Here is a 15,485-nt window from a genome sequence, read left to right as displayed (position 1 = left end):
AAGGCACTTGGTCCACGTACACATTTATTGTCGGTTGCGCCTCAATTAAATCTTGTCCGGGGAACAGGGCGGCGCTGACGTCCTGCCCCCTGATGCATTTCCCGCACAATTTTGGGATAAATGTCCATAACTACCACATTAGAAACAGCGCGGGCGCCCCCGCCCCTTGTTAGTACAATTTCTTGCGAAATGGCCTCGCTGGCCGCAGCAGAAACATCTCCCATTGATCGTGGGTCCCAAACTGGGACTCTTTTCAGCATTAGTCTTGGCTGCCTGCGCCATCATTACAACCGGTTCCCTCAGGTCCTCCTCATCTCTGATAATGGCTCGAGCGCGTTCTAACAAATGTTCCATGGGCGTTACAGATACGCTGGTGGAAGCCCTCAACAGTTGCTTAACATGGGTGGGAAGGCATGAGTTTCCTAGAGGCAAATGTTTCATAGGCCGTGCAGGGATCCATGGCAAATGCCTTGTACAAAGCATTTTTTATACAGGTAACATCAGCTTTCTCCAAGGCACTATGTTGCTGATATACACATAGGGCGCCTCCAGCCAATCTCAGGGGTATCACGGTGTGCACCCCCTTTACTTCACAGAGGTTGCAGGTCAGCTCAACCCTTTCGACCCAGTCGACAACAGAAGTGGATCCGTCGAATTCGGGTATTAGTTTTAAATCAAACTTTGCCCCAGCCATAATTGTCCAGGAAAAAAGACAAAACGAAATGTCCGAAATAGCTTATGACCTTCACCTTCACCGAGGTGCACGACTTATATGATCTTCACCGAGATGCGCGACTTGACACACAAAAAAAACAGCCTCTTAATCGAATCCCTGAGCATGGGGGAAGCTAATGTTCAAATCGAGAATTTTGACGACGACTGGGGAACAAAATCAGGAGGTGCTTGCGGCCACATGCTCACCCAACAACAACAGGGCCAAGAATATTCCTGTTAGTGTGATCTGTTTTAAATGCAATGTTAAAGGCCACCTTGCGAAGGACTGCCGAAAACACGGAACACGGTGTTACCGGTGCAGTGAGACTAAGCACTCTCAAGGAGCTCATGAAAGAGTACGGGCTGACAGTGGACGTGACGCTGCTTCCATCAGCACGAAACATTGCTGACTGGTTGACAAAAGTACCACAGCGATGAAAAGAAAAACAGGCTTGACCCGGTGATCGGCGCGGTTTACACAGACGAGCTGAATGAGAGTCAAATCATGGGTATTCACAAAGATAGTGGACATCCGGAGGTACGACACACTATCTACATTGTCAAGAAAAGTTGCCCAACTACGACAAAAGCAACCGTTAAAACGGTCATACGGAAATGTGAGGAATGTCAGTCCATTGGCTCAGCGCAGGTCAATTGAGAAAAGAGAAAGCTCGAAGAGAACGAGAATTGGCAGAGAATTGATATCACGAATTATGGAACCTTCCATTTTTTTAAACTCTAACAGACTGTGGTGCATCGCGTTTCTCCATTTGGAGGAAATTGGCAAGGCAGGACTCGGCAAGCGTGATTCATCAGTTGGAGGCAGTGTTCCTCGAACGTGGCTCGCCGCATGAAATCCTTTTAAATAATGACACGGCTTTCTGCAGCAACGTATTTCAAGCATTTGCACATAAATGGGGAGTTCACTTACGATTCCGTTGTGCATACGCTCCATCCGGGAATAGCATAGCGGAGCGATGCCACCGTACAGTGAAATGAATAGCGGCTAGAATGCGTTGTCCCATATAGGAGGCTGTCTACTGGTATAACATAACACCAAGAGACGACACATCTCCCTTCATTGTGCTTGCCAACATGATTTATCGATACGAAGTTCGAGTAAAGGAGACCAATCTTGCAACTTCGTCCCCAGGTCCAAAGAACAGCTCTTACCAGGTTGGAGATCGCGTGTGGGTCAAAAGACCCCAAAATCTATGTACCACGAGGTTCGGCAAGGGTGAGGTGACCCAGGTAATCCGCCCTCAATTGATTTTGGTGGACAGTGTGCCTCGCCACGTGAAGGATCTGCGCCCGCGCCATTATGTTGTTACATCGGAGGAAGAGGAGGACTCAGACAGTACGATGTCTTCTGAAAGGACAGAGAGTATGTTGCAGGACGACGGAGAGGATTTTGAGCCACATAAGGCACATACTGAGGAAGCGGAAGAAGGACCACTCCCCTTGCTTTTACGAAGGAGCACCAGACAAAAACGTCAGCCACCAGACTGCAATCTTTGTACTCATGAGATCGGGGGGGGGGTAGCGGAATTGGCAATAACCGAAACGGATGGAAATAAAGAGCTTTCCTCGGATACGTCGATTGTTGTGTTGCGGGCCGAGGGGAAGAGAGTGGAAGAGTGTTAAAAGATGGCATCTATGTTTTTTTATTGGCGTTGACGCCCTACAATTCTCGCAGAATCGCGTGTGCTCTCGCGCGATAATGCAAATATTTCCAGCTGCTATAAAGGCAGGACCCTGGGAAGTAGTCAGACAGTGTCCTGCAGGTCGTGTGTAGGTTGTTCTGGCGGTTGGATTGTTCTTTATGATGAACCACGAATCTGCTAGAAACAAGTTTTCTTCTGCCTTTTTTCTGTCTCCTTCTTCTTTCTCTACGTTCATTACAGCCAAGAAATCCCTCTCTTCTAGAGATGGGCGGTGCAGGGCGAAACTGACTGTTTCCTATCTTTTTTCCTGATTTTTGTTTACTACATTTTGCTACACATTTTTCAGAGATATTAATAATATTTTTAATATTGAAACTAAACTTACCATTTGTTAATACAAATTGCACTTTGATTCGCTAACCCAACATTCTGAAAGCGTGTAGTCAATTTTAAAGTTTAAAAAAATCACGTCACAATAATTGCTTTTAAGAGCGTCATCGTAAAACGCATAATCGGGATATTTTTGAGGAAATATAATTATTTACAATTTATTAAAACCATGTTTATATATTGAAGAACGAAAATCAAATTGACGTTTTAATTCCCTGAAAAGAAACGTGCATTTGTGTTATTCATACAAAAAATGCCAATCTTCTGCTACTATCTGCGTAGTATCTTAAAAAGAACTTAGAGTTTACCTGGTTTTTTATTAAGTGTTTGTTCCGTAATTGAAACTTATAAGCGGGAGGTCGTAAAGGTGTTCGTGTTACTGTTCTTTTTTATCTTATGCACTGTTAATGCAAGAATGTACCCAACTCTTAATGGTATTGTTAAGTGTTGTTTTCATTATGCCGGGTTTCAATCATCATTTCGAGAATCAGCCAAAGAAAGTAATTATATTATTGCAATGGCACAATGAAGGATTTGGACCTCATTTGCTCAGATATCTATCAAGTAGCCTCATATATCTCGACTATAAAGCAGGATCTTGCAGGACCAACGAAACTAGACTTTTAACTTTGGCATACACACTTTTTAAAAATCAATATTTTTTAAATACATAAAACTAAAATAAGAATATATGCCGGAAGAATGGTGTTAAGGTAAAAACAGGTCAAATTAATAAAAACAAAATGGTCGATTATATTTTTGGATAAATGAACATGCGTGTGTTGCAGTTAATATTAAAAATCATGAGGTGTTTATCAGTTTCCTGTCGAAATTACGTTAAATCTATTTTTTCTTTTATTATGACGTATATTTGTTAACATGACGCTGTGCATCCAAAATATAAGCTGACATATTCGTACAATTTCCATTAGTTTTTATTCATTTGCGCACTACCAATAATTTGTTTACCAGCTCTGAAACTAACTGAAATCGGTCAGTCCAATTTAAATAATTATACATAATTTATTTCCCTGAAAGGTTGGTAATATTTGTTTTGTTACGAAGTTTTATATAAAAACACAATTTCCCTTATAATATAATATGAAAGAAAATATGAGAATCATTTCTCATTTCATTAAAAGAAATAAATGCATACGGGCATTAGTACAAATTCCGAGAATTGGGAAGGAAGTTACATTTTATTTTAAATTCAAATGTAATAAATGAAAATTCAAATGTAATAAATGAAAATTCAAATGTAATAAATGAAAAAATTAAAGGTAAATGTAACTTCTCTCCCAACTTTCGGATTTTGTAATCATGCCTTATGCACTTATTTTCTTTAAATGAATTGATAGGTGCTTCGTTTTCTGATGAGTTACTTTCTTTTTTTTTACATGGAGTTCACCACTTATCAAGGCCCGGAAGCCACTCAGTAATAAGGGTTATTGTAAGTACTGTACGATACTGTGAATATTTAATAACGTGTCTACTTAAGGGGGCGGTTAATCAGGAATTTGTTTACGTTGGACTTGAAGACATCCAAGTTGTAGTCAGAAGGGAAGCAGGCAGACGAAACAGATTTCCACAGGCGTGCAGTTCTAAGAAAGAAGCTTTGTTCATGGAATGTACGTTTTGATTTAGGTATAGATAAAGATTGGGGAAAGTTTTTGACAGTGGATTCAGCTAGACGGGTGTTTTTCGTAAAAGATTGGCGAGGGGGGACCAGAGATTGGAGTTCAGACGAGCACCTGCCATGGAAATACCGATAAAACAAAGATAGGCTTGCAACGACTCTTCTGTGGGAGAGAGGTTGCAGGGAAGAGAAAAGGGCATCCCCCACTAAGCCACGAAGTCTATTTTGTACTCTATCAAGGCAGGATAGGCTGTTTTTAGCAGCTTCTGCCCAGATATGGCAGCAGTATTCCATCCTTAGATTTACTTGGCTTTTATGTAGATAGAGAATTGCATCAGTAGGGAGATATCTTCTGGAGCGGTAGAATGATCTCACCATCTTTCCAGCGAGCTTGATGTACGTGTTCCATTTCAGACCAGGAGTGAAGGTCAAGCCCAGAATCTTGTCAAAACATGGGACTTCTCCTATACGAGAGCCCTCCATTTCAATTGATGCGAGATGGGGATCAAAGCGTTGATGATGTAAAGATGGGAGTTTGGTTTTAGATGCATAAAAGGTAACCAGCCACGTCTTCCCCCAGTGAACCACTCTTTCGATATCAGAGGAGAGAGAATCAGGGAGAGCTTTGTCATTTACAGCCTTTTATGTGTTGCCGTAGATGGTCGTGTCATCAGCATAGATGTCAACGAATGATTTAAGTATGTGTTTAGGGAGATCATTGATGTAGATCAAGAAGAGAGTTGGGCCCAGGATTGCCCCTTGAGGAACTCCAGCATTAATACCGCAGGCCTCTGATTTTTGTCCATCAACCACTACTCTTATGAGCCTATCAGAGAGAAATGATTTATTGATAGAGAGAATATTTCCAGTTATACCGTAGCTGGAAATCTTGTGAAATAGGCCTTTATGCTATACCTAATCGAAGACCTTTGATATCACAAGAGCAATTGCCCTGGAAAGGAAGCCTTTTTAAAGAGATTCACTAATCCTATGAGATATAACCGTTAGCACATCTGCGGTAGATCTTGCAGAACGGAAACCATATTGCGTGTCACTAAGAAGGTTATTTCTGCTGAGGTGGATGACTATTTATCTATTTAATATGGATTCCAGCAGCTTACTCATGACACACAGGATACTTATTGGTTTGTACTGAGAGGGAGATGACTTATCACCTGAGTTCTTAAATACAGGGTATACTGATGAGGTTTTCCAGGGTGTTGGAAAGCACTTCTCCTTAAGGCAACGCTTAAACAGTTTCGTAAGTATGGGAGCGAGTTCTGGTTGAAGCTTTTTTAACACTATAATTGGGATGCCGTCAGGACCAGTTGCTTTACTGGAATCAAGGTTCGTGATTAGCTTGGCGATCTCATGCACAGATATTTGTATGTTACCTAGCGTGTTCTGTGTTATAGGAGGAAATATGGGGAGTTGATGGCCTTCGTCGCATAGGGTAGAATTAGCTGCAAAGTTCTTGGCAAATAGTTTGGCCTTGTCTGAAGCTGACGAGATGACCTCTGGTCCGTTGATAATGGTTGGGATAGAACGCACACTTCTGTTAAGGATCCTATTTGTTATTTGCCAAAACTGGTGGGAACCAAGCCGCTGGTCAGCTACTTTGGATTTAACAGACTGGGCATATAACACACTTGCATTTTTATTATTCTTTTACAGTGGTTGCTGGCGTTCCTGAAAGCAGCTTTAGTCTCAGTGCATCTATTACGTTGGTAGCTATGAAAAAAAGTGATTTCTGTGCGCGATGGCAGCAGCACATTCTGGGGAGAACCATGGTTGGCTGTTTTTTTAGATGGTCTATGCCTACAATTAACCATTCGGTCAGGTCTGATAATATAGAGGACACATCCTTTTTAAACATGGAATGCAGACGTAGATCAGATATAAATATATGGAAGCTATCCCAGTCAGCCATAGAGTATCGGTATACAGTACGGTGGAGGGGTACGTCTGGGGACTTATTACATTTCATTTTTATCTTAACTGATACGACGGAGTGGTCGGAGGGTCCCAGAGGAGAAAGAACGGAACATGAACATAGCTCAGGGGAAGTTGAGAGAAAAAGGTCTAGGAGGCTTGCATATTGTCCTGGAGTATCGGGCACACGGGCGGGCGGGCTCGCGAACAATCTGAGTGAGGTCATAAGCAATGGATAAATCATGACAGAACCTCCCCTCATCGTCCGTCTTATTTGAGTGGGTCAGCCATTCTACGTTATGGACGTTGAAGTCACCACAGATGTGAATGTTAGCCGAGGGATGTGCAGACAGGATGTGATCTACTTTCTCAGCAGGGTAGAACATATTCATTGATTATGATTAAATGAACATGTGTTGTCAAGAATTGTGTATATCAACATACTTAATGGAATCAATTGTAAGATGGACAACATCTTGAAATTTAAAATATAGACTTTTGTCTATAATTGCGTGATGCTGCATAAATTACAGGATCGGTATTAATAAGATGAAAAATAATTGAAAAAAATAAGTACACACATCCACACACACACACACATATATATATTATTTAGAGAAGGTTTAAATGAGACAAATCATCGGTACCGTCAGTTACAAATCTGATAATAGGGAACCTATTTCAAGCTCTCTTCAGTCAATACTAATCTGTTTTATAACCAGAATAGGAATTATATAGATATGTTACAAGATCTTGTTCAAATTTACCTGACACAACTTAAAAATCAAAACTCAAATAAAAAGAATGTTTTAAAAATTGTCTGTGTAATGTTTTGAACGCTAAGGAACAAAGAAAAAAAACGAAAGAGAAAAAATAAAAAATAAAAAAGGAGAAATTTAATATGCTTAAAATTTTTCCCTTATATATTATTTTAATACATTTGAAGTGTTTACTGCGTTCTTTATGAAAGGAATGTTATCTTATTCTATCAAATTTAACCTGGTTTTGTCTTAAGAAGAAACTATTCTAAATTGACCAGTCTAAGCTAGATAATCTTGAAAGTTCTGAAAGCCATTTCAAATGTTATAATAATTATTTATTATATATATTTTATATTATACTTTATATATATGTATATATATATGAATATAATTATATATATATATGAATATATATATATATATATATATATATGACTACTTGATTTAATTACATAAATTAATATCCAAAAGTATAATTTTTATGCGAAAAATTCAAGAGTGATCAATACATACGTAGAGCAAAGTATGTATATAGTAAGTTATAAAATAATATATATATATTTATAAATATATATATATTAATATATATATAGATATATATATTATAAAAATATATACATATTCTTATAGCTAAAAATAAAAAAAATAAGTTCATGTTCTTTCATTCAAGAAACGTCCGTGTTTTTACGGCTTAATAATAAAAAACGCAAATGTTTGCGAGCTAACCTCTACAATTTAGTTCAAAGTTAACATCTTCAATATAGCTATATTCGCCATAGCATAAATAAAAGGTAATCTTCAAGCTTCTAAAAAGTTCTATTGGTTGTTTCAACCGCCTTTCACATTCACTTTAATTTCACGATATGTATATGTTTTCGGGTAATCTGTAAACGAATAACACATGTAAAACTGTCGCTGCTAAATAGTCTGTCCATAAGGCAACAACACGCACGTGCATTGTTTGGCTGGCGTCGGAAAGCATAACAATATTTTAGCGACAATTTTACATGCGATATACATTATAATACAAAAATGTAGTCAAATTGCACGGAAAAGATAAAATGATTAACACTTCTATATTTTTTAAATATTTTTTGCATTTGTTTTACTTTTTTAAGAGAAATCTTAATATGAAAGACGCAAAAACTCTTCGATATATAAATATGTATGAGATGCGTCGGTTTAAAATATCGCCAAGCAAAACGTGGTGTGTGTTATGGTAAAAACAAAACTTAACATTGTAACAGGTTGTGTAAATGTGTTGTTGTTATGGTGAAAACGTTGTCGTGTATTTTTATTTTCTTTTAAGAAAAATCCTAATATAAATAACGCAAATATTTGGGAGCTAAGCTCTTCAATGTATAAGTATATATAAACTGCGTCGTTTTTGTTTATTTTAGGAAAAATGTTAATATAAAAGAGACAAATATGTGAGAGTTTAACTCTTCAATGCATAAATATATATATATATATATATATATATATATATATATATATAACATGCGTCGTTTTCAAACATCACATAGTGTATGTAATGATAAATAGAACTGTCATTTTGTTGTTTTGACGAAGACGACAGCGTAGATAGCGTTTTTTTTATTTTGTAAAAGAAAGCAAGTAAACGGATTATTTTATGTTCGTTTGATGATTTTCTTTCTTTTGTATTTTTCGGACTTACATGCCTGAAATGACCTATGCATTGGCTCCGGACGAAATAATATGCATATAGGTGACGCAATATTTGAATGTTAGCAACGGTTCGTTTATAAAGCGAACAAATTTGATTCCCAGATTTGAGAATTTTCAGTGCTCAGCTAACAAGAATGGACAGACTGTTGCATATATTACATTCCCGAAACAGTATTTTATGGAAAACAACTGATGTTTAATTAAATAACATTAGGATATTGTCAATTTATTAAAGTAAATTGATTAAGTGATTACAGGATATTAATTCACGCTCTCAAAATAATACTCTAAGGACTACAAAGAATTTATTTTTTATATAGTTTTAAAAGTTGAAAAGCATTTAAGACTATTCGTATTATTTTGATTCATCGGGCTACTGTTCTCATCGTGAGTGTGAATTTCACAACGTTTCGCTCGATATCGTCCTTCTTTTGGTTATCTTGTCGAACTCGGGATTGTTTCTGCCGAACCTGCGATTTTGAAAAGAATTTCGAGCGGAACCCCTTTATTTACTTCAGATAGCGTGCTCTTGTTCAGTCGGCAAAATGGATCAATATTGTTCTCAGTACTGGCTAATGTATACATGGAATACTTTGAGGAAATGGCATTAGGATCAACACCACTAAAGCCAACAATATGGTTGCAATATGTAGAAGACACATTCATACTCTGGCCCCTTCAAGAATATGTACAAACGTTACTAGACTATGTGAACTCTCTCCGTCCAACTATACAGTTCACGAGTGAAAAAGGACATAATAATAAATTATCGTTCCCTGCTGTGCTGATAACCTGCACTGGCCAGGGATTTATGTCATCTGTGTACCGAAAACAAACTTTCACTAGACAGTACCTAAACTTCAACTCCTGCCATTCATATTATGTAAAGAAAGGAATTGCCCTTTGCCTACAACGTTGACTAAAAGCAATATGTAGTAACAGCAGGGCATATCAAGAGGAGATTGACAATTTGAGAGAAAACCTCCACCGAAACAACTATCCAGAGAGCATGACATCAGCTTCAAGAAATTTGGACCAGACTAAAAAAGACACCACTAAGAAACTCACCACAGTTTGCATACCATATATGAAGGGGTTATCTTAAAAACTTCAACGAATATGTAATCAATTTGACATCAGGACAGTATTCAGGAGTGAGTTGACTATCCGGAAATAGCCTCTGAGAGGCAAATCGTTTACAGAAATAATAATGAGTAAGGACTGTGTATACGAAATCACAGGTAAATGTGGAAAACTATACAAAAGTGAAACGTGTCGTTCACTGAAAGTACGGTTAGAAGAACATCAAATAGCCGTATTACACTGATAGACTGAAAAGTCAGGCATAGCTGACCATATCTGGAAGGAAAATGGAAACCATCTACCATTATGAGATGAAGTAAAAATTATAGGCAGAGAGGAGCGGTGGAGAGTAGGACGACTGGAAGAAGCAGCACATATGCTGGGAAATAATCAAGTGTAGTAATAACTAGTAATAAATAGTGACATTTACAACTAGAAATAAACAATGGCCTAAGGCTCCATACTAAGGCTCCGTACTAAGGCTCCGTACTAAGGCTGCGTACTAGAATTGTCCACAAGAAACTGTGGCTTAGCGATTTAAATTCTTGTAAAAATCAATGGTAAAAAGAGATATTCTCCTGAAGGTTGAGGATTCAATTCTTAGTGTAGGCGACCAAAAGATACAATTGCGAATTACTTAGGACCTCTATCCAGTCATGTCGGACGGAACAAGAGCACGCTACCCCCGTGAAGTAAAAAAGGCTTCCGCTCGAAATTCTGTCCGAATTCCTGAGTTCGACAGAAACATTTCCGAATTCGACAAGATGCACCTGAAGAAGGTCGGAGGTTACATCAACCGAAACATTGTGAAAATTAAACAAGATGAGAGCAGTAGTCCGATGAATCCAAATAATACGAATAACCAATCCTCATCTCCCGAATATATATATATATATATGTATATATATATATATATATATATATATATATATATATATATATATATATATATTCGGAAACTATTTCAAAACAAAAAAATGTTGGAAAATTCGGAATATCACGTCCTAAAGCATTCTTCAGTCATTTACAAATATCCTATGTTTACAGTTTCCTAGTTTTTAGGTTTTTGTTTAGAAAAAGAAATTAGACACATAAAATCTCACTTTGCGATCAACAAGAACACTTGATCATCTGAAATCATATTTTGCCAAGCATTAGATACCTCTAAGGCGTGGGCGTCTGATGTTATTCCTGCCATAATAAATAAAGACATACTTTACCGAGAGAGCCCATGTTCTCTCCAAACTCTGTAAGAAATGCTTGACTGAACCCTTCGCTGACAAAAATTGCCTTTGTCGTTCCAGTATTCAATAATTCTGGGGAAGGACTAATCCGCTCAATTATCGCCCCATCAATCTATTCATTCTCTCCATTCAATTCATTCAAATTATTCAAGCCGGTAATCAGCCAATCGCTAACCAACCACCTCATAAATAGTAAACGTATTTATTATCGACAGTATAAATTTAGGTAACTTCGTTCTCCTGTGAATATCCTAACGACTTTATCTGAATGCATGTACCATGCACTGGATACAGCCGAAGAGGTTAGGGGATGATGAGATTTGATATATCCAAATCATTTGACAAGGTTTGCCATAGAGTCTGCTCATGAAACTTCAATTTTACGGTATTACTAGACAACTACTGAATATAATCAGATTCTTCTTAAACAAGAGAAAGATTTAGGTTGCCATCTTTGACTGTACAACCAAACAAAATAATCGTAATGCGGATGTGCCCCAGAGATTGATTTTAAAACTATTATTGTTCCTAACATTCATAAGCGAGCTTCATAATTAAATTGTGTCCAAGGTGGCTGTATAGGCTTATATCACTACACTCTATACCAGACATATCGGGGGGAAAAACTAATACCCACCTATCGAAGCCAATATCTGAAATCTTTGAAACTTACATCAAACCTGTAGTGGAATGAGACCGTTAGTGGATGAAAACATTTAAAACTATTTTCCTTTAACGATCACATATTACAATAGATAATGACACATTAGCTGAGAGTTCGTTAATCAAACTACTCGGCCTAACATTTATAGCTAACATGAATTGGAACAGATATCTCTACAAAACCGCCGTATATAAAAATCGCCTATATGTACCGGTGCACGAAACGAAATCTCTCCATTGGATAGGTTCCTAAAAATGTCTACCATCTGATGAGTCCCAGACTGTCAAGCAAGTTCCATTCAGTGCCACAGTGTTACATCTCTGTGCGAGTTTTAAAAGTACTTTAATGAAATGTGCTCCAACGAATATGCGCGCCTGGTAGTTCCTCAACTAGTGACTAATTTGAAAAACAACACAACCCTACACTTTCGCTGCAGACGATGTCGAAGAATATTCAAATATTCTGAAACTTTCTTGTCTTGAACTTTGGAATTCCCTCTAAATATTCTGCTCTCCGAAAATGTAAGTTAAATGTAAAAAAAATGTTCGCTACTCAACTCCCTCATTAGTGTTCCTCTGCACATGGTTTCTAATTTACAGTAGTCGCTTTACGTTTTGTTTGATAACATACATAAATAAATTTTCCTTTGTAATAATGAAACCATAACATTTAAAAGTTTTATAATTATTCTCAATATTTTCTAGAGTTTGTTCGGAATCTGGTTTCCCAAGACAGTAAAAATCCATCACATTTTTCATCTAAGAAAATAACGTCTTACGTAAATAATAAATGATTTTTTGAACCAAATATTCCATAACAAGTCATATATTGTTTCGAACCTAAACTAGATTTTTTTTCGGATGATGGGGAAATTAACGTATTTTCTAAATGCGTAGCTTTATTCACACGCTATCTTGTATAACTTGTACACTACAAAACCCACATAGCATTGCCTTGAAAACCAGGTCTAGTTTAAACACATAATCCTGATCGTGAATCTCGTATGATGATTTTTAATATTTTCCGCAATTTTTGTTTTATTTTCTTAATTTATGCCATTCCTTTATCCTCCCAACGTTGCTGCTATTATACTCTACTTTCCAATCCTTTCGATGCACAATTACTCTCTCTATTCTTGTCTCACCCTTTTCTGACTCATTCATTGGTTTCCCACAAACCTAATAAATTCAATGTGAAAACAAACAATCCTTACTGTTACATCGATAAATCGGCATCGACAGATGATTCATCAAACATATAGTTCTATTTGTTGTCATACTTATGTTATGTGCATTCCTTTTTTTCTTTCGACAGGTCAGTTATGGGACAACCGTGTACCAAAATAATAGAAAAGACTTGTCGATTGTGCATTAAGATCACGTCGGACAAATACAGTCAATATTGTATCGAAGACTTCGAAAACATCACGGAAACCGTTCATGATTGTCAGGAAAACAGCGAAGATTTCTCCACCAAAAATGTTGCGTTAACAACTTTACCACAGAATCAACCAGCAACCGTTTGCAATAATGTCTACCCCAGCAGTAATCTCTCAGATGAATCTTGTATGCCTGCATATAGCATATCTGATTATGAAAAAGGTAATACCGACACAAGCTTTCAGAGTGGTACAGTCCTAACTAATATCAACTCGTCACACATTCCTGGACAAATTCCAGAAACAGAAGATCCAGAGAAAACTACCCAATCAATCAGTGTAATGCAGAATCAAAACCAAAGCACTAAAAATAATGGCTACTTCACTTGGACAAACCCCAATGAAATCCCCATGACTTTTTCTTCCCAACATGAACTGAATATTTTTGATAGAAACGAAAGCCTCTCAGACATTACAGCAACCAGTATTCCGACACCCTTGAATATTTCTGAAAATCATCTGGAAACGGCGCATATTAAAACTGGCCAGCCATTCACTGTAACAATGAATCGAGAGAGAATTACTAAAAATCATATTTACTTAATTGAAACTCCATCCGATGAATCTCCAATGCCGTTATCTAGCCATTCTGATGAAGAGAATCGTAATTCTGGCAATAGTCTATCTAGCAGTACAGTTAACTGTGCTATAAATTTTTTGCACATTCCCGGACAAGTTCTAGATCAAGAACATCCTAAACAGGCTGCAAGTTGAGTCACTTTTGTTTACATCGGACAAGAATCGTTAAAAAATGTTTATTTCATTTTTGAAAGAATCTCATATGATCAAGCTCATGCAACAATACAATCATTTAACTTTTCCTGCGCATTCTTTGGGAACTTCTAGAATTATATCCAATTAAACCTGTTCAGACTGTCGACGTAACGCACAATCGATTCAGGACCGTTAAAATGATTACTGCAAAATCATTCTTTCCGCCTACTTGTATAGAATACTAATGTTACAAATAATTTCCTATTGTACCTCTTATGTCCATACGTGGCGTATCTAGTTTTAACAGCTTGGATATATGCACACCGGTTAAGCAGTTCATTTAATAGTGCTTCTGATGTCCCACGCGTACAAATTCTAGAACAAGTGTGTCCAGAAACATCTGTCTCATCATTATCAATAACAAGAGAACAAAATGACATCAATTTTACTTTATTATTATTATTATTATTATTATTATTATTATTATTATTATTATTATTATTATTATTAATACTACTACTAATACTTTTAAATAATAATAATAATAATAATAATAATAATAATAATAATAATAATAATAATAATAATAATAATAATAATAGGCGGCAAATAAAGTCACGTCAAACAGATGTCATATGACGGTGTTTAGTTGATATGAAAACAGACACAGTTTCTATTTATCTAAAATATCGGCGCATTCCACAATAACCTATAAAATATGCATTATCCCCCCCCCCAAAAAAAACGTTGAAGTTAGCCAGTGTGAGATGAGTTCGAACAAGAACCGTTAAAATTAATGTCTACTTTACCCATATGACATAAAAGTAAGTTATTATGACTATATCGAGACATGTGAATTTGAAATAAATATTTCATACACTAATCGTAGCATGAAATATAGTCACAACAGCTTCCATTACATCTCCGAAAAGTTTACGAAGAATATCCAAGATAATCCGTGTTTTACCTAACTACTGTATCAAACAAGCACTGTACAATAATGTGGAGTATACGTCACACACATACATTATAACTGTATAAAAGTAAACAAAAATTCCCTATATATATACATATATACATATATATACATATATATATATATACATACATATTTATATACATATATACATATATATACATATATATATATACATAGACATATATACATATATATATACATAGATGTATATATACATCTATATATATATATAAGCGAAAATGTATGTATGTATGTATGTATGCTTGTGTGTCTGCTAAAAACATTCGACAGACGCGACGAAAATTCACAAACCGGTATCATATCGAAGTCCCATTCTTCGCTTGAAAAATATCGAAAAATTCGCCAAAAACGTTAACTTTTTCACCCCGAAATAGACAATTTTCGACAGGGAGGGGTCAACAAAAACGCGTTTCTCGTAACGATGACCGATTCTACGCATGCGTCAGATGACGTCATGATGTCGTGACCTGATTTACTTTAAATAGGTGAAAAACCGAACACATTTCGTCTACGCCGCTTTAACGTAGTTGATTAGCGCGTTTGTTCATTATCTAAA

The 15,485-nt window shown here is 36.7% G+C and overlaps 1 protein-coding gene across 1 annotated transcript; it reads left to right on the top strand.

The window, feature by feature from the left end:
* Window positions 1-3,668: 3,668 nt before the first annotated feature.
* Window positions 3,669-14,364, top strand: LOC145240170 (uncharacterized). The gene is made up of 2 exons (XM_080103759.1): window positions 3,669-3,806; window positions 13,092-14,364. Exon 2 carries the CDS (start codon window positions 13,099-13,101, stop codon window positions 13,927-13,929), a length of 831 nt encoding a protein of 276 aa, XP_079959885.1. The 5' UTR covers window positions 3,669-3,806; window positions 13,092-13,098; the 3' UTR covers window positions 13,930-14,364.
* The last annotated feature ends 1,121 nt before the right edge of the window (window positions 14,365-15,485 follow it).

This window comes from Euprymna scolopes, chromosome 19 (assembly GCF_053919585.1).
Source record: "Euprymna scolopes isolate OS-2025 chromosome 19, ASM5391958v1, whole genome shotgun sequence".
Taxonomy (NCBI): Eukaryota; Metazoa; Mollusca; class Cephalopoda; order Sepiida; family Sepiolidae; genus Euprymna; species Euprymna scolopes.
Note: the sequence above shows the minus strand (reverse complement) of the source record. Positions and strands in the feature narration are given on the sequence as shown.